Raw genomic sequence first — 20,215 nt, 5'->3', positions numbered from 1 at the left:
TAGTTGCTGTAGAGACCTCCAACGCTGTGTTTACTCACAGATGCTGGCAATCGGCTATGAAGAGAATTATTCGTAAATAGTCCTTAGAGCTGGAGACACCAGGATGCAAAAAGTGGAAGGCACTCACCAGTTTACCTGCCAGAGTGATACGTTGTTGAAAAAAAATAAGAAAAAGTACTGTTACATGGCAGAGGAATAACTAGTATCTGTGCTTGGCAAAGCCGAGGGCTGCTGCTGGGCAGTGCCCCCAGTGTCCCTTCCTGGGCTCCCCACTACACGCAGAGAGCGGGAGCTGCCTCCCAGCCGCCGGCACCCGAGCGGTGCAGGCAGCTCCCGACGCTGCGCGGGTGGGTGCGCTCGGGTTCATCATCAACTCTGCGCGGCTGCATGGTGTGAGCAAAGCCTCCCCGTCCCGCGGCACGACCCGCGTGGCTCCTGGCAGAGGGGGTGGCTGTAGCCCGCGGAGTCGCCCGTGGGGGACCGCGCTGCCCACTCCACCGACAAGCCGCAGCGCTCCGCGGCCGTGGGTGGGCAGGGGCTCCGCGGTTCTGCGCGGAGCGAGTTTAATCCTCGTGCGGCGCTAAAAAACCCGGAGTGGGCCGGCGCGACGGTGTAAGGAAATAGCATAGATCCCCGAGGAGGAATCGCGGTGGCGGTGAAGAATAAGAAAAAAAAGGAAAAAATTAAAATCAAAGGACCTCCTTTCCCGAAGAGTGAGGTTCCTGTGGGGGCAGCTCCGGGAGCGCTGCGGCTGCCCTTATTTTTCGTTTATCTTCCTTTTTATTTCTCCCCACCCAGGAAGCGAAGGGGGAGCAGGATCCGGGCAAGGGGACCCCGCAAGAGCTGCCGAGCGATGCGTGGGGCTCAGCCGGGACGGCGGGGCTGCCTGTCCCTGCCCACCGGGTCCTCGGCAAGTTGTGCAGCAGCGGAGCGGGACGAGGCAGCTCTCCGACCGCCGTGAACGCAGCGCGGCCCGCGGAGCACCTGCCCGGGCCCGAGGGCCTGAGAAGTGACTCCCTGTGCGGGGCGGGACGGGCAGACGGGTGCCCTTCGCCCGCCCAGGCGCCTCCGCCGCACTCCCAAATATCAGCGGAGGCCGGCAGGTCCCGGCCCAGCCGCCCGCGTCCCCAGCGCCAGCCCCTGCGGTCGAGTCTGCGCCGCGCTGCGCGGTACACAGGGGGACAGCAGCGGCGGCCGGCGGGGACAAGCCACCTCTGTGGGCCGGGCAAGTCCCTGCGCTGGGCCCGGCACCGTCCCGCAGGCGCTGGCACCGCCGTCCTGCCCCGGCGCTCCGGAGGACGGCAGCTCTCGTATGGAGTTGAGTGAACACAGCTGCCTGCGTGCGTTCTGATGGAACTGCCTGTTCCTTTATACCCATTGACACATCTGCACGCCGCTGTGTATGCATTTGCGGTATGTATGTGGTACAGAGGCGCGAAGTCCTCTCTCCGCAGACCTGTCGGTCCTCACGCCCCCGCGCATCTCTATAGGTACCTATAGCCACACCTGTACCTATACATATACCTATACATTTAAGACAAGTGTGCAACATGCCGCCAGGCGGGCATAGCCCCCGGGCTGTGTCTCTCTCCGTCCCCGCACAGCCCCCACGGGCACACACCGCCGACCCCCTCCGGAGCGGCGCGCAGCGGGCCTGGGCACTCCGCGGAGCACCCGGCGGGCGGGCGGGCGGGCGCGCTGACGTCACGGGTGGCGTTGGCGCGGCCCCGCCTCCCCCGCGGCGCGGCTTCCGCCTGGTTGCCAGGGCGACGAGTACACAGTGCGGCCCTGCGCGGGTGCGCAGCTACCGCGCCGCCGCCATGAGCCAGAGGCAAGTTCTGCAAGGTAGGCCGGGGCGGCGGCCGGGGTCAGGGCCGGGGCCGAGGCCGGCGGGGTGGCCGCTAACCCGGTGCCCCGGCGCTGCCTCCCGCAGTTTTCGAGCAGTACCAGCGCGCCAGGACGCAGTTCGTGCAGGCGGTGGCCGAGCTCGCCGCCCGGCCGCAGAACATCGAGACCCTCCAAAGCGCAGGTACGAGCCCGCCGCCTTTCCGCCCCGCCAGGGGCGGCGGGGCCGGGCCGTGCACGGCCTCGGGGATTTCCGCGCCCCGCCGCTGCGCTTGACGCCTGGCAGCGCCGTGTCCCTCCCCTTCAGGCTGGGCGCTGAGTTTCCGAGGGATTATTTTCCCGGTAGGACTCGGGCTGGTCCCCCGGCCCCGCGGTGCGAGGGCGGGCTTGGCAGGTCCCTGCGGCGCGGGTCAGGTGCATGCGGGGCTGAGCTGCGCGGTTGTCTGTGTTTGTTCTGAGGTGGATGTCTCTGGCTGTGACCTCATAACTTTTATTTCAGGGAAAATTTCTCAGTGTAACCAATTTCTTCATTTGCTTCCTTGTGCTTCCGATGTAGCTTTATGTAAAGTACAGAGAACAGAATTCCCGTTGACACCGGTGCTGACTTGCCAAGAAAAACCTATTTTAGAAGTAACTATTTTTATACTGGCTTTACAAGTTGCTCCTGAATTCTTGAATGCTTTTTACCAGCAGATTTGCTCAGCTTAGGGGGGAATTGCTTTTGCTATATTGCTGTTGTGGGATGTCATGAACCAAATTGAGCATTTTTAGAAACAGGAGCTGTGGGAGCACTTCTACCAGCTGTTGTGCTGCTGGCATCTGGCAGATCCACTCCCCGTGTCCAGCGTTCCTCAGCTGAAAAGAGGAAAAAGAAGTGCTCAGTAATCGATTACTTGAAAGCCAGATTGAAAAAGTGCTATAAATGAATTGGTTATGTTTTGGTTTGTCTTGTTTGTGTTTTCCCAAATCTAGATAAGCTGTCAGTTTTTGTTTCTTTGTTTTGGTTTGGTTGTTTTTGTTTTTGGGTTTTTAATATATAGAATGGGAACAAACAAACAAAAAAGAAAACCAATCACATAAATACTTTCAACTTTTGGGTGTTATATTTACAACTGTCTATTGAAATGGTTCTGTTGAAAACCTATCACTTGAATTTTCGTTAAAGAAATACTTGCTTTGATTTTGGGAGTGACACAGTGACACACTGGTACCAGGCCTTTTGGATTGCTTTGCTGTGCTTTTTTTTTTTTTTTTTTCCTTTTCCTTATCATCTTTCAGTGAGTTAGTGCCACTGGTTTGGTTTATACAAATGATCACTATTTACCAAAGAGACATCTTGGTCATGGAAATAATTTATGTCTTATTTATAGATCCCTCTATGTCCCTGTGCAGTTCTGTTTTTTAGCTGTTCACAAAGATCCCATTCAGGCAGCATTTCTATTTTAAGAAAGCAAAGAGAGTGCCAAGATAACTTTAATTACATTGTATTTATTGTTCTTAAAATAATTATTTGATGCAATACAGTTTACTAGTTTATCTCAGAACTGATTTGTTGCTTGTGCAGAAGAAATAATCAGTTCAGAGGCCTGAAACTGCACAGCCAGCATTGGCCTGAAGGATAACTTCACAGGGATCATGCTCCGGAGTAGTTATATGGAAATGTGCATTTGTGTAGCTTACCATCCTTCTTGGCTTATTCTGGTACTGAGTTGCTTTTCCATAGGCTTAAATTTTTCAGAAGCTAAAAAAGAGGGGAATATATGCAGAAATAGTGTTTCCTATTGCCATTTATTTGAATGGCTGAGGCTCACAAATATTTTACCTTCTTCCCCAGTGTGTGCCTTTCAGACTAATTAATAGTTCTGTAATTCAAATGGTAGCTGTTAGTTTTGACCCTTTCTGGATGTGCTAGATGCAGGTTTTAAAACCTTCTCTTAATGAAATGTGATTAAGTGTTTTTTAAAACCTCCCCCCAAATAAAATGTGATTTTGTCCTTTTTAAAAACACTTATACAAGTATTTTGAGAAATAGCTGTCTAGCAGATAACTGGTGTACCTCTTATGGTCTTGATCTAGTGAGCTCTGGAGCAGTGTGTTGAAAAAGAAAGATGTCTGTCTACATGTCTGTATAAATCCATATTTGAAAGACTGGGGACTCATTTCTTGTTGATCACTGTTTTAAGAGAATGCAGGAAGTCTTTGCCTCCTGTCATTTTCCATTAGGTTTATGAGTTGGGGCACCTTGAAGGGTTCTTTGGTTGGATCTCAAAGGTTCTCAGGGTTTAGTCTTCTTCTGGCTGAAGCACAAGGCAAGATTAGAGTGCCTGAATTTGAACAAAACTGAGCCCTTAAAATTTACTGTGGTGTACTCTTGCATTATATTCCTGGTATATCCAAAATTCAGACTGACAGCAGTGAAAGATCAGTGCTCAAGGAGTAAAGTGTTCGGTCACATTTTTAGAAGTACTTTTGAAAAATACTTAGTATCTTATAAGGAAAATAAATACTAACTTGAGACCTTGTTCTTTGTGGAGGTGTCTTTGGGCACCACAGTAACATCCTGGAAGATGAAGTGTGTTTAAAAATTGATTCTTAATTACACTAGAAGGCCTGCTCCTGTGGTATTAAACCAGGTACAAGCAGCAGCAGACTGCAGCATGGAGGGCAGAAAGCAGCTGGGATCAGAGATGGAAGTTCCTGAAGCTGGCTTGGCTGTTGAGAAACCCCAGGGTACCCTTATTGTGGAGACTCTGATGCATGTATGACCTGTAAAGAAAACTGGTGTGAACTGACAAGCTGGAGAGGAGGTCAGAGAGGGCCAACAAGAAACCCACCATTTCCCAGGGCATCTCTTTCCTGAGGCTTCTGTATCTCATCAAGCTCTGGAGCTGCCTTTCCCACTGAGCAGAAATCCCAAAAGTGGTTGTAACCAGGGGACTGAAATCGTGCCCTGGACTTTGACACATTTACATGGCACTGGCTCTGTTGTGGCCAGGAATGTCCTGGGGAGTTAGTACCTGGGAGCTCAGCAGCTTTTGAGTGGCGGGGAAGTGCAAGGAATGATCAGAGAAATTCCTTTGTCAGAACTCATTCCTGGGTATTTTCCAACTGTGAGGCTGGCTTTGATAAGGTTGAATAATAATTGCAGGATTTGTCCTTCTAATGTTTAATTAATTGATACTTGGAAAAAAAAAATCTCCAAAAGTCTTAAACTTTTTCAGTTTAGTAAATACATATATGTGGAACAATGACAGACAATTAATTTATCAAATCTCATTTCTGGAGGGCTGTTGACTAATGGGAGAAGCTACTTTGATAGTAAAGTTTTAAAACATATTCTTTAATATAAACCTATTCATTTGACAGGCACAGCTCATGAAATTTGGTACTGGAGTGCATTATTGACCTTCACACCCCTCGTTCTTCCCAAACTTAAAACCCTAGAAATAGACTGTTTTCATCTGTAATGTCATATGAATTCAAGCTGCCTTTCTCGCACTGAGATTTAGGCAGCTTTCTGTCTTTTACAATGTTTCAAAGAGTGGTAGTTACTGAGGGCCTAATTCTTCTTTCTTTGTCTGCCTTGTGAAGTGCAGCAGTCTGTAAATAACTAGTCCATTTGAAATAGTGTTTTGTTTTGATTTTTTTTTTTTTAAAGAGGCATTTACAATTCAGCATTGATAAATGCATCAAAATTATACTTGAATTGCTTCTGGGTATCCATTTATGCATTCCTTCATAGTGTGAATTATTTTTTTATTTATTTGGCATTAGAGCTTGTGATGGGATTGATGCTTTTAATTTGTAAGTTATTTAAGGATATAATATGAATTAAGAAACAGTTTAGCAACTTAGCCTTTGACTTCAAAGATATTACAAGATCAGGTCTTTAACTTCCTTCTTGGGGCTGTTCACATTCTTAAGCATAATGGCTGTGGAAGTCATAGATAAAGCTGAGTATGGAACACGGAAAAGGAATTTTAAAGCTGTGTGGTCTAGCAGTATGTGTGTTGCCATGGCACTCTGTGCTGGGACCCTGCACACCTGGGTTCCCTTCTCATTGCTGCTGGGATATTTTTAGCATCTCAGGCAGGTACCTTCAACTTCTGTTGCTGTGCTTTACCTACTTGCTGGCCAGTATGCAGGGTTCCAGGGGCCAAGTTCTAAAATGTTGGTGTAAAGGAAGACCCACAAGGAAGGCCCACAACCCTGAGCCCAGGTCTCCTTTCCATTCTGCCTGGTATCAGGCTGCTTCTGAGGCCTTACACTCCAGCATACAAACTGTACTCCAGGATAGAGTCCTCTCTTCCTCTTTTACCTCTGGGCATCTGCTCCTGTTTCCGTTCCTCACAAGCTGTGTTGGCAAGAGGCTGTAGCTTGGGGTCAGGGCTTGCCTGCATCAAACCAGGGCTCTGTCACAACCACTGGTGGCACGGCAGATTTTCCCCTACTGCATGGTCTGTTTTTATGCAGGTAAAGGATGATGTCATGGGCATTAGTTGTCTCCTGGATCCAGAGCTATTTCGCTTGTGATAGGTTTTAAAGGTGGTATTTCCAGCTCTTTAGAGTGGTTTTAGGAATCTTTATTTTTGAGAAATTCACTCATCCAGTTGCACTGAGGCCTTATGCTTGTGCTCTTCTCAACTTCACTTTCTAGTGTACACATTTTAAATGTACCTCTTTTAAATGCAACAGCTTGGCCCTGTGTTAGGAGGATCAGACTCTGGAAAGGCATTTCAGGATGTAGTTCGATATTTTAAATAATATTAAAGAATGTTCTCTGATAGTGCAGTGCTTTGTAGAAAGCCTGCTGGGTGCGTAGGCTGTGTAGAGAGGAAGGCTATTGAGTCAGCTGTGCAGAAAAAGAGCTGCTCCGTTAAGTCATCTGTTTTCTTGCCATATCTGTATCTTGCAAGTGGATATGCATGGACAGACTCCAGTTCCCCTGTGTAGCTGGTTTCAACATTTGAGTCTATGCACCCTGCCTTGTGAAGGATTTTTTTAAAAAATAACTTTTATTTTTAGTTAAATGCTTTGCTAAGTGGGAGAGAAGTATGCAAAGTGGCATGAAAGGCAAAAGGTTATTTTTGGAGTTGTAGTAGATCAAGTGAGGAGAGTGGCTTTCCCTGAGGCTCGATGATGTGGTGGTGCTTGAGGAAGGGAAGGAGGAGGCTGTGTATTAAGGAAGGTACCAGAGAGATGAGAGGAGAAAGTAAATGCAGCTTTTTCTGTAACTCAAATCAACTGAAAGTTCAGCTGCTGCAGGATTCTTCCTCAGCCTCCTGGCCTGTTTGGAGATGATTTGCAAATAGAAATTTCAAAGCCAGAATTTGTTGGGAACTTCTGTCTCATCTTAGTGAGTGGCCATTAAAAAGAAGCAGCTCCTTGGGACTACCTTGTTTTTTTTGTGTGTCTGTGGAGGACTGAGTGGTGGCCACTGTGAGAGGCATTTTCAGAAACTCAGTCCCCTTGGAACAGGATTAGTTCTGCTCCATTAGTGCAGAAACAGGGTCTGGAAAATTATCAGTGAGATCAGCTTTTAAGGAGGAGAAATGTACTTCTCCTCGATCCTTCGGAAATCTCCAGCCCAGCTGTCAAACTGAATCTGTATTATGTCCCACACCATCTGGTAATTGCCGTACGAATTACTTGATTACCCAGAGTCTCTGTTACCAAACTGTATTTAATGTTTCCTTTGATATTGGAAGGATTGTGGTTGTTTCATGCATGGAACTGTCACAAAGAAGAGTCCTTTCTTGGGCTGATTCACACTTGAAGGGTATGTGCTTAAGACGTGTTTACCGTGTCATCTCTGGAAGAGGATGAATCAAGACAAGTGAGTGGGAAAGTTGGCTCTCTCACTGTTCTTCTGGGAAATTTGTTCTAAGTGTCTCACTTAAAACTCACTGCTATGCTGCTTCTAGGAAAGGCTAGTTGAAGATAAGGAGCTGGGGTGAGGCAGAAATAAATTTCCATTTGATTTCCTTTTTATATCACCTGAATTTGACATCAGGAGCCCTGATAATCAAGGTGATATGGTGAATATTTGAGTGCTAATATTAGCTGGGCTAATGTTCTTAGTGTAACAGGTAACACACAAAAATGAGAAGACAATGTTATATTTGATCCAAAGCATAAATTAGAGGAGCAGCATCTTCAAGATAAGAGTGTGTCCAGAGACAACACTAGCGTAGAATGACGTTTTTCCACATTTACATTTTAAAACTGAAATAAATTTTGGTTTTAAGGAAGGAGGATAGGGTAGGAGTAGTCATCTTCAGGTACAGAAATGGAGAGAATTTGAAACACAGAGTGATGTTTCTCTGACATGTGGCTATTCAAGTTTGACAAGGGTTTGGTGGGGCTGGAAGGAGGGTAGAGGAATTTGGCCTGACTTCCAGCTGATTTTCCCTAATAAATCAAAATGACCAAATGAAGATTGCTGTCTTCAGAATAGTGATTGTCTGGCTGCAGAAACTTGGAATTAAAAAAACTTGGAACTTGCTGCTGCCCTGAGTGTGGTGTGTGTGTGCTTGATTGTTTGTTTTGTTTTGTTTTGTTTTTTCCCCAGATAGGCATCAGCCAGCACTTGCTTGCTAAAAGGAAGTGCATCAGGCCGGTGCACAACAGCTCCACTTGAGAAGTGTGTAAGGGTGATTCAGCTTTTGAAGTGTGTCATTCTTTGAAACAAATCTGAGTGGGAAACCGAGGATAGAAAGGGAAATCGTTCCTTGCCCAGGGTCAGTCAAGGTTCTGTGATGCAAGAGAGAATATTTGGCAGTAATTCTTTGCTACCCTGTTTTGAGTCGCCAGTGGGAACTCTTCCAAAACAAATCTAGTCAAATGGTCTAAATGCCTTATTTTGTAGTTTACTTTGAGTTGCTGCTTTTGAATTGAAGTTAATGAATTTCCTACTTCTGTTAAAACAGGCTTTTTTTTAGAAGAAGACCAAAGAGTTCTCCTAAAGTTTTCGGCAGCAAGACACTGCTACTCCCTGCTCTGTATGGCCTCATTCACTTGATGGAACTGTAGAAGTGTAACAAAAGGAGGTTGTTGGAAAGTTCTTACCTATTTTCCTCCCTTAAGGCGGTGTTAAAGAAATTTGAATGTAATTCAAAATGCTGATAGGAATCCTGGCTTGAATCTTGTTGGAGAAGAGAGGTAGACTTTGCTGTAGACAGGACAGTCAAAAAAAGTGAAGAGATCAAATAGAGGATCTCACCAAATGCAGCTATGTCTAGGAGAAGGAGCTGGGTTGGACACGAAAGCCTCCTCCTGTGTCAGACACATCTATCCTTTCCAGAACTATCTTCAAAAGTAAATGCAGTCATCTTGGTTTTCCTATAGATGTTTTAGTGAAGACCATATAATCTCTATATAGCTGTTTTCACACTCTCAGAATTGTTTATTTTTTCTAAGTGCTCTAAAGAGAGAAACAGTTTGCTGAAGATGTAAATATCATGACAATTATCGAAACTCCTCAAGCAGTTGATCTTGCAGTGGAGCCAGAGATGATGGATAGTATCTCGATGCAGAGGAAGAAACTGATTTTAGAGAAGGTGGAAAGCAGAGGTAGAAGCTTTTAATTATGTTCAATGCACAGGCATAATCTAGGCCTATATACTTCTCTCAATTCTCAGTTAATTTGATGTCAATATAAGGCTTGTACAGCAACAGGAATTGATTTTTCTTTTTCTTGTTCCACCAAAGCTCTTGTAATGATAATTATTTGTTCACTGCCTTTTCTCACATGTAGATGTCACTTTGGGAAAATATATTTACCTTGAGGATCAGCACAGTTTCTATATTTTTTAAACCTTTTCCATCAATTCACTGTTTTTTTTTTTCCAATGTGTTTTAGCATCTTCAAACAGTAACTCTCACTTTTAATCTCTTTCCTTACCTTCAGTTTCATCAGCTAAAATAATTTGCAATAGAATGCTTTGTTCTGACACTTAAATGTCATCACTAAACTTTACATGGTTTATACTACAAAGAAAGGAATGGTATTGGTCATGGGGAGGCATGCTGCTTGGAAGCATTTTCAGGCTCAAGGCTTTTTAGCTTATACTAAAAGTGAAATCTGTATCAGCTAATCTTGAAAACAGACATTAGATAAATCTCGTATTTGGGACAGCTCAAAACATATGTATAGGTAAACTTTCTTAAATGTGGTTTTACATTTTTCTGTGTCTGGGTAGGTCATGCAGGCCAGAAATGTGTCACGGGGTCTGGATCTAGCTCATGGGCTTCTCCAGGCTAAAGTGACTCTAGGCTGTTTAAATTTCACTGGATTTTGAGACCATCACCAGAATTAGATTGTCTGCCACATCCTGATTGAATGTCCCACCCATTAGGCTCTTCGCTTTTCTAGGGTCAGGACACTGCACACAGAGGTGCTCCTTTTTTTCTCCCAGCCACTTCTGACAGTATCTTTTATATCAATAAAATGCCTGTTATTATTATTATTATTATTAATATTTCTTGTTTTTCTTTATTAAATAATCTTGTTTACGTATTAGCTTAACTCAAAGGCTCAAGTGTAATATCAGTCCACTAAATACAAGTCTACTACTTCTACCTGTTCCCACGTTACTGAAATATCTTTAGTGTAATGAGCCAGAAGAGCATGAGATCCCCTCAGGAATTTCAGCAGCTGTTTGACCATGCAGCTGATGTTAGAGGGAAGGACAAGAAAATGCTCTACCAGAGAGGCTCCAGGTGACTTGCTAGAAGATTGCTCACTATGGATGATATATGGGGTTGGCACCAGCTCACGTTTGTTTATTTTTACTTTTAATTTGTCATATGAAGTACTTAGTGCATTTTGATATGAAGTGTAACTTGCTAATGAGACCATATCTGCTATTTGGGAGAGTTTGTGAGAAGATGTCAAAATGATGACCATATTCTGAAGTAGTGATTTCTGCAAAGTGCTAAAGGAGTTCACATTGATCTTACAATACTGGAGGATCTAGCTTTTCTCTGTCGGTACACAGGAGGCCTCTTTCAGCTCCCAGTGGCTTCCATAGAAGTGCAAGCAGGCCTCAGTTATACTACAGACCTATTTCCATAGGTTCTACATGTACATGTTCAATTAATGCATGTTACAGAGCCATTTTTGGTGCTTCTGTAGTGCTATTCAGACATCACCATTTCATTTCACTTTTCTCCTTTCACTGCATTGCCCCCTGCGACCTGTGAACATCCTGGGAGGCTGTACCTATCACGGCAACGCAGCTTCTGTCTGGAGTATTGACCTTTCCAGAACAAATTCATTAGTGATCAGCATGGCCTCCATGGTTAGTTTTACCCTCTCACACACTCTTTCGAAACCATCTATAGATTATTAGGCTATTCTTGTCTTACTGGGAGAAATTTGGTTTTAATTTAACAGCAATGTTCTCTGTGAGAAATATACTGCTGCTCAACTTTTTTTCCTTTCATAGTGCCCCTTCTGTACAGAAGTGCACTATGAGTGTAACTTGTTACAGCCTGCATCCCTTTGGACTATTTTTTCCTCTAAGGCCCTCAGCTTTTCCTTGTTATGATGTGCCTGTTCAGCACCTGGGTGTCATCTGCCATTAGGTACTGATCCTACTTGTGGGACTGTCACACCAAAAGACCTTTGTTCAGTGCTTCTAACCACACAAGCCTTAGGGAAGGGAAGTCTTGTTTTCTTCCACACTCACCCAGCTAAATCTCCATCTTTGTTAGCCAAAAAATGTATCGGAAAGAGCTGAGACAGCTGATACAGAGACATCTGAATGTAGCTGTGAGTATTTGATGTTCTATTGTAGCACTTTTGCATCTTCAGAGAGCATTGCTTTCTGGCTGAGGTATAAAGCTCAGAAGTATTAATTAATGAGGTCCCTGGTACAGGGGCAGCACTTTTGAAGAATCGCAATACAAGTAATTTTCCCTTCCCAGACCTTGCAAATAATATTTTTTATTGTAACCATGTGGATCTTATTTATATCCCTATTGAATCTTAGTTTAACTGTAGGAAGAGCTTCCACATACAGAATGGTCTTGATCGTCTTTGTTGCCTTTTACTGAATCTTTGCCAGTTCTATTCTGGGGAAGGGTATTAAATGCAGGATAGATTTATACAATAGCATATTCATGGTCTCTGCTTTGGCCTTAGTTCCTTTTCAAATAATCCCGAGCACTCTGTATACTTCTGTGGGTGAAAGTTCTTTTCTGCCACTGAGCAGTGAGCTGGTATCCCCATGGAACTGTCTGTTCTGTCATAGAGATCTTTCTCCTGAGTGATAGGATCTATTTGGGGTCCATCACTGCGTATTTAAAGCAGGGATTGGCTTCCCCGTGTGTGTTCCCTTTCTCTTGCAATCTTGTTACTCTGTCATTCTGTCTCTAGTTCCTTACAGTTTCCCTGCTTTGTGCCACCTTGAATAAGTCTTGAGTCCCCAGCAAAGTCTCACCTTGCTGTTCATGCCCTGTTCCAGAACACAGATCAATAGTGAATGACCCATGTCCCAGCGTGGAGGCCTGAAGAGCTGCACTGTGACCTCCTCCCTCCTATTGAAAGAATGGAAAGTTTACTCCTCCCATCTCCTATTTTTAGCTAGATATTTATCACTGTAGGGCCTTTCTTAGCAGTAACTGTTAATGGTTCATGTCACAGCTGCTTTCCTCACCTATAATTTCAAGTATATCTTATAAGACCACCCTAGAGAATGGACTTTCTTTCGTGTTTAACTGATATGCTGTGAACTCATCAGTGAAAACCCATCATATATGATAGCATGATAAGAAAATCATCAACTCTTCTGTCTGCAGTGTTATATATTATGATTATTGTTCCTCAAATCAATCATTGCTTATAATAGATGAAATGTAATTTGGTGTAATTCAACGTAGAGGTTCTGCTGCTGTACTGAGTGAGTGACATGCCAATGTCGACTCAGCAGGACCTCCAGATGGAGTTTCCTGTGTGTACTTTAACACATGCATTTTATATTTGAATACACCTTATTTTCTTGTGTATACTTTAACACATATGTTTTTATAGATGTTTGAATAGAGGTTTTTTCTATATATAACTTTTTTTTTTTTTTGTATTTCAGAAGTGTTTTGTACATGTGAAAAATGGGCAGAAACACTGCTAAGCATCAGCAGTGCTGTCCAAGGCCAACTTCATTTCAGTGGAACACCTGGATTTCCTACAACTTCTTATTACCTGGAAGAGTAATTTAATACATTTTTATGAATAGAGGCAAATGCTTAGAAAAACTTCTGCTAACCAAATGGGCTTTTCTGTTCCTTGTGTAACTCAGGTGTCATGTCTTTGCTGAGACCTCTTTTGCTGGATGTTGTCCCAACTATTCAACAGACTGCTGCTTTGGCTCTTGGGAGACTTGCCAATTATAATGATGACCTGGCAGAGGCAGTCGTGAAGGGAGACATTCTTCCGCAGCTCGTGTGTTCATTGTCTGAGCAGAATGTAAGGCATCATTGTTTTCTTAAGTAATCATTTATTTTTTAACTATTGCATGGGGGAAAGGAAATCTTTGTTTCATCTGTCTGCTGTTATTCTAATATGCCAACAAATGTGCTGAAGTCAGAGACAGTATGTTTGAACTCCTGATTCATTTGTACTGTGTGCCTAAGTTTGACTTTAAATAAGTTTGACTTCAAAATATCATCTTACCTTGTAGTACACTATTAAAAATCTATTTGTGGTGCTGCTATATTTTTGAAATGCTGCGTGATCCTTTATAAAAGGTCCGTCTTTAAAAATGAGACAGTTTGAAAGCTGTGGTGATAATTGACTAGGATTTGTTGGTAATACTAAACAGTTGTAAAATACATATACAAAAATGGAACTTCTATATTGGAATATTTAATATCTCCTAACATAGCTTTTTGGAAATTTGTAGTGTGAGAAATATCAAACCACTGACACATGGAAATACACTGAAAGGTTTTAATCTTCATAATTGTAAAAAAACTCCACAAAATTATTGTCATAATTCGATGCAAATTAATCTGGCGATCTCTTTTTCTCTGTTCTTACCATTTTTCTTCAAGTTTTGCATACATTCCAGCTTTGATTTTTTCCAGTGATCTTAACCTAGATTAACAGAAGTACTTTCAAATAAGGTTCCCAGTAACTGGAAAAAAGAGACAATGGAGAGTTAAGTGCATTGACATCACAGCCATACTTAGATTGCACTTTTGATTTATTAGATTTAGGAGAAGTAGGATTTCAATGGAAATATAATTTGGAAAACCATATATTTTCATTTTCAGTCTTTTGAGGAAAATGTGAATGTAAGTACTCACTGCAGATTTTTTTTTGTGTGTATCTGGTTATTGCCTATATAATTAATCTTAAAAAAAAAAAAAAGCCAAAGAAAAACCTTGATGTTGAAATACTGGCATGGTATGGAAAGTTAGACAAATTTATAACCCTTTTGGTTATTTTATTTCTATTTTTAAGGGAAGAAGGGGAGAAAAACTCTTTATCTTCTATTTTTGAGTTGGAAACCACCCCCTTGCTACAACTCAAAGCCCTCACTAAATTAGCTTGAGTACCCTGATTTATCTCTTCCACGTTACTGCCCTGCTGTCGTTACATCGAGATGGCTGTAATTCAGAATCACTTGGGGCAGCAGCAAGATTAGTGTGAGGTCATGGAAAGCCTACTATGCCTTGATGAGTGAGGGCAAGTGAAGGAAACTCATTATCCAGTTCATGCAGAGTTTAGCAATGCATGCAGTTTGTTACTTCCCATAGGCAAAAAACCCCAAAAAACCAAACCTAAACCAACCCAGATAAGTTTTCATTTCACTCGCTGTTCGTGTATCAACATTTATATTTAAGGAGGAGATTCTTTGAGCATACAATAAATACTGATTCTGCTGATTTATGGAGTACAGTTACAGGGTCACATCCCAGATCAGTGTTTTGTCAATTAAGCTTAAGCAAAATACAGTTTTACAGTGTGTTTTGACTGTGCCTGTGAATATGGGTTGTTTGTAAATAAATATGTTTTGAATAATAAAAACAAAGAAGTGTTTTTCTTTGCCAGGAGCATAATTGCTTAACAGAAATAACATATTTGCACAGCTGTATATTGGTGTAAACAACTATAGCTCCGTTGAGTCCAGCAAAACTTACAGTAACTTGCATTAACTAGGGTTTTGACTATTTGTCTGTACTGTTTCCCTTCTGTTCCCCCTAAATGATGTTTAATGCTTTGCTCGTAAATTATGTTTAATGTACCTGCTTGTAGGCCTTAACTTAGAAGACTAGATTTTTTGACATTAAGGAATTATATCAGTACTGGTAAACTAAGGAAGGTCAGGGTGTTTGAGCGCTGGAAGGTGACTGTGCTCTTTAATGATTAACATGCTTTCTGATGTGGTTTTAGCCAATGCCAACCATCAAACTACTTGGCAATGCCTGGACATGGTTAGGGGTTAGTGCAAGGCAGAGACAGTTTCCAGTAGTGTAGATGAGGCCATGGTGCTTTGAGGGAAGAGGATGGGCATGGCATGCTGGGTCACTGTCCTTCAGGGCCATGGAGTGGGCCTGGGTCCATTTTACTTCCTGTGGAACCATTGCAGATATTTCTCTGTTGCAGTACCATGGTGTTTTAGAGCTATTTCTCTGTTGCCGTACTGTGGTGTTTTAGAGCAGACTTTTGAAGGTGTTCAGGCACCTTACAGGATGCACAAAAGCACTCGCATCGTTTTTTGTTTCTTTGGACTTGATCCAAAAGGGATGTGGGCTTTGTGTTGTTGAAGTTTTGGGTACCTTGACAGTAGGAATCTGTCAGCGTGAAATGCCTAGGCCCTCTGTGCATGACAGGGGAGAATCAAGCATCTTGGAATGAGATTAAAGCCAGCTGCCACATAGAGAAGGAGCCCTAGAGTTTGGGATGATCTGTCAGCTGCCAGGCTGGAGAACATATTCCAGGCACATGGATGTAGCAGTAGATTACTGGTGTCTCATTGAATCTTGCACCCGTTGCCGCACAGTGGCTTCAAGAAGGAGGGAAACTGGCTTTCTCCCAACACAGTTGTCTCTGTCTAGAGTCCTTTAACTGGGCTCTGGATTCTGAAACTGTAAGATAGGGGAAGAAGTTTAATCTTTAGCTTCCACGTCCCAATCATATTTACGAAACTGCAGGAGCAGACCAAAATGTGACTTTTTGGGGGAAGACTTTGACTGTTCTTTTAGAAGAAACTACAACCACCGCTACAGTTTACATGGAAGCCCATGATGTGTGCAGCACCATATGTTATATATATATATATATATGCTCAAAACATGTGTTGGGTCCAGCACTGAGGGAAATGGGTAGAACTGAGACAAATGCTTCAATTTTGTTTGAACTTACGATAGAGGTGTCAAGGTGCTTAGTCCTGCAGAAAGGGAACTGTTTCTGGACACAAGCAGGAATAGAAGTGCAGGCTGCCCAGTCAAAACTGAGGGTCATTCAGTTTGGGTGTTAGCTGGGATGGGTTTTCAGGATCTTAGCTGTGGGCCTAGGCAGCATTTAGGCATTTCAGGATTCAGGTCCTAAACCCTCTAGTTGGATCTAATTACCTGTGTCTCAGTTTCCTGTTTGTAAATGTAAACAATGTTTTATCACAGAGATGTTGTAAGGGTATATACCTTAGAAATTGTGAAACCTTGCAAGTGTCACGGATGGGTAGAATTATTTTAGGAACTTGCACTGCGTAACCTGTGTAATCTGGTTAAATATGTTAAGAGCTATTGTTTTTGCAGCTCTTATCATTCACTACTCACTTAAACAAACAGACTTATCTAGACTATTATCTTTTCCCCATATCCTCTTAGCCCTCTCATTTTTTCTGTTTGTTTATGCACTTACTGCAAATTTTAGATCATAGGCTGTCTCAAAGAAGGACTGTTAGTTCATTGTTTGTGTGGTGTCTGGTGGTCCTGATTTGGATCTGTATGAGATATTGCTGCTACTAAAACAGTCTAAAAGTCTAATTTATGCATGTCTGTACTGTATTATACTTTGAACTACTTAATGTCGATAATTTCTTTTTTTTTTTGGTTTTGTTTTTTAACCTCTTTCTCCTCTTCCCCTCGTTTGTATAGCGTTTCTACAAGAAAGCAGCTGCATTTGTGTTAAGAGCGGTTGGTAAACATTCTCCACAGCTAGCTCAGGCAATAGTTCAGTGTGGAGCACTGGAAATGCTTGTGATTTGCTTGGAAGATTTTGATCCTGGAGTCAAAGAAGCTGCGTCTTGGGCACTTGGGTATATTGCCCGGCACAATTCAGGTAACAGGTTTCACATGTGTTATCTTTCAGCTTAATGATATGTGAGAGTTATAATAAATTGCATTTGTGTAATATTAATAAATAAAACTAGATGCTTTTTCTTCTCTACTGTTATAAAATTTTAAATTTGGAATAAAAACCTGCTCTAACTATACCAGTTTTACAATGCCGTAGCTTTAGTGGGAAACTGACATATCTGACACCAGCACTGTCCAGTTATGAGAGATGCTCTATGAGGAGATGCACTGGGCCTGTGGCCAGGAAATGACACTCTGCTTTATTCTGCTTCGTGGAGAAATATCAGAATCTTTATGTGTTGTATTAACTCTTACTGTGGAACAAAGTTTCTTTTGCTCGGCATTAGTTGTTGTTTTATACATATAGTAAAATGGAGAAGCCCAGGCAGAACCAGGTTTCATGCGGCTGACAGCAGTGCCTCTAGGATAAATGTGGCAAATGCATTGCACTGGCTATGTTATCATTACCCAGTAGACCTCACTCTTGTCCAAGAGTCAGGAATAGATCCTAGGAATCCGATATCGAGCAGTTCACTGCTGTCTCACAAGCAGTTGTATAACTCACTGGCAGTGTCATGTTCCTATTTAAAAGCTGATCCATGTGTCTAGTAATTCTTTTACCAGCTATTTATATAGTTCAAGTAAAACCTTAGAGCTTTGAATCAAGTGAAGGAAGAAAGTGCCGGATAGAAAGGATGGGAGAAATGGCTTGTGTTCATATTGTTTAAAGTTCAGATTTTTCTAGGATCACAAGGTTAACTCATTTATGTTAGTTTTGGCTCTAAAATGTGCATAGAATGAATTTGGAAGTGATTTTCTTCTTCTTTTTTTTAAATCAACACGGAGTGCTGGACTGCGGAAATCATGGGAGATTTCCCCTTCTCACTTAGAGAGAGGCTTAACTCACTGCGGCAGACTCCAAAGTTGTCAGCACCTGCTTTTTCTGGGGAACAAATTAATTCTTGGGGCACCTCTATGGGCTAAAGATCTTTTCTCTTCTGGTCATTGGGTCTGAGTCGCACCCTTGGTGGAAAATAATAGTTGCTTCCATCTGAAAGGTATTTGTTTAACTGTCATTTGAAAGTGTTGCTTTGTATAAATGTGTGTAGTGTGTGTGTCTGTGTTACTCTTAACATAAACATTTATGTAGTTTTGTTATGTCAGTAAATCAATATTGACTCACCTCAGTTGCCCTTCATGCTATTCATTGCATGAATGCTGGCTGATCTTTAGGGTAATCCAGTTCACTCTGTGATGGCATTGTCTGCAAAGATGGAGATGATGTGGGGGTGTTGAAGAAAAACTCTTTGTATAAATTTTTATTCCACAATTAAGGATTATTTATTTGAACAGCGTTTTCAGAAATCAGGCTGGAATTGCAAGTGCTACCAAGCTGCAAGCATCAGGACATAGACAGATCACTAGATGTAATAAGTTAAAAAAAGAAAAGAAAAGAAACAGAAAACCCAAATAAAAGAACCCCAAACTGGCCCAAAATAAAAAAACCCTGAAAAAAAAAATTGTTCTTCCCCTACCCAGCTATGGCCAGTTTGGGGGATTTACTTTCCTCTGTAACACAGTCACAGGAAGTCTCTTAAATAATTACTGAAAGTAGAGGAGTTATACTGAAGAGAGATCAGTCTGTGCGTGGTATGTTTCTTACACTCCTACGAGCATGCCTTTGCAACAGGATATTGTTGGAGATGGGATACCAAGATAGATGGACCTGTTCTTATCATCATCGTCATTGCAGTTTACTGTTCAAGAAAGTCTGGATTAGACTCACATGCTTGTGTTGATAAAATTTGGCAGTTACAATTTTTTTTCATTGACTGTCTGTGGATACATATTGCAGCTTAAACTGTAAAAATAGACTTGGGTGTGAAATGGTTTTCCCCACCCACAAAGGGTTTTTCAGTTTCAAAAATTGTTTCGTTTCCAAACTGGGACAACATTAAGTCAAGAGTTTTAATTTTTTTTTTCTCCTAAAAAGGTTGGAGGCCAGGGAGGCTTATTTGCCCCCAGCAAGAATAGTTCAATAATTAGGGCATATGTCTGGGATGTATGTGGGAGACAGATTAAAGCCCTGATCTGTCTTAGGCAGGATATGAACCTCTGTTTCCCTGAACGCAAGCAAAGGCTCCCAGCATTAGGCGGTAACTGCTTGTAATGGGGGGGTCTCTGCTTTTAGTCAGAAATTCCATCCATGACCTGGTAAAACTGCTGTCTAGGAACTGTGGTGTATGTTTCCATGAAAAGACTTCAATTTTGAGAAATCTTTTGTTTTTTTTTTTTTCCTCGAGTAACACATTTTCTGGCTAGCAAGTTCCTTGCTGTTTTCATACAACAGTCTCTTAAAATGCAGTTCTTCTGTGAACAGATGTTTCCAGAAGGCTTGTGAGATTTTAGGTCAATACAGATGTCTCATGAGATTTCAAGACACTAGAAATCTTGCCAGGTCAGATTCCAAAATTTAGGAACAGCTCCTGCAGTTCTGCTCTTTCTTGAAGATTCCTTTGAGCTGAATTTCGGAAACTGATCTTCCTCCAAAGTACGCAGATATGTGTGCTGTGATTTACCATTCATTATTTCTACTGTATTATTTCTATTTATGTTTGAAAAGACAATCAAAAGACCATCAAGGCCATGAAGGGTATTTTGTAAATTCTTACTTATACTGTAATCAGTTTCTTTTAAAATGTGAAGTTCTTATTTTGAGACATGCAGATAACTTAGCTTTCCATTTGCTTTGCCTACATAAAAGGTGTAATTTATTAATCAGCTCATACCTGCTTCAGCATATTGTAAATTGGTAGGAAAACAAAAATAAACAACTCAAGCATGTTGCTGAGAGTGGAGTTACGCTCATTTTCTGTCATACGGTGGTCCTCTAATGCTCGCAGGATAGCTTGGCTTGGAAGGACCTTGGGAGGTCTCTGCTCGAGCTTCCTGCTCAAAGCAGGGTCAGCTGCAAGGTTAGACCAGGTTGCTTAGATCTTGAGTGATTTGAGCCTAGTGGTAACTCTTTCTTATTCCAGGATCTAAGCTTGCCCCATAATTAATG

General features: G+C 42.4%; 1 protein-coding gene across 3 annotated transcripts in view; it reads left to right on the top strand.

Annotated features, from left to right (window-relative positions):
- The first annotated feature begins 1,714 nt into the window (after nt 1-1,714).
- SPAG6 (sperm associated antigen 6) overlaps nt 1,715-20,215 on the top strand; it is a 37,832-nt gene continuing 19,331 nt past the window's right edge. The window contains exons 1-4 of one of the 3 annotated variants that reach the window (XM_065050792.1): nt 1,715-1,845; nt 1,934-2,029; nt 13,146-13,312; nt 16,951-17,134. In XM_065050792.1, coding sequence (XP_064906864.1) covers nt 1,821-1,845; nt 1,934-2,029; nt 13,146-13,312; nt 16,951-17,134 — 472 coding nt within the window. In that variant the 5' untranslated portion in view covers nt 1,715-1,820. Of the gene's footprint in view, nt 1,846-1,933; nt 2,030-13,033; nt 13,057-13,145; nt 13,313-16,950; nt 17,135-20,215 lie in introns of those variants that run through there. The other 2 variants (XM_065050793.1, XM_065050794.1) reach the window with 2 other exon arrangements.

The sequence above is a fragment of the Columba livia genome, chromosome 2, assembly GCF_036013475.1.
Source record: "Columba livia isolate bColLiv1 breed racing homer chromosome 2, bColLiv1.pat.W.v2, whole genome shotgun sequence".
NCBI classification, from domain to species: domain Eukaryota; kingdom Metazoa; phylum Chordata; class Aves; order Columbiformes; family Columbidae; genus Columba; species Columba livia.
This window is presented reverse-complemented; position numbering and strand designations above follow the sequence as displayed.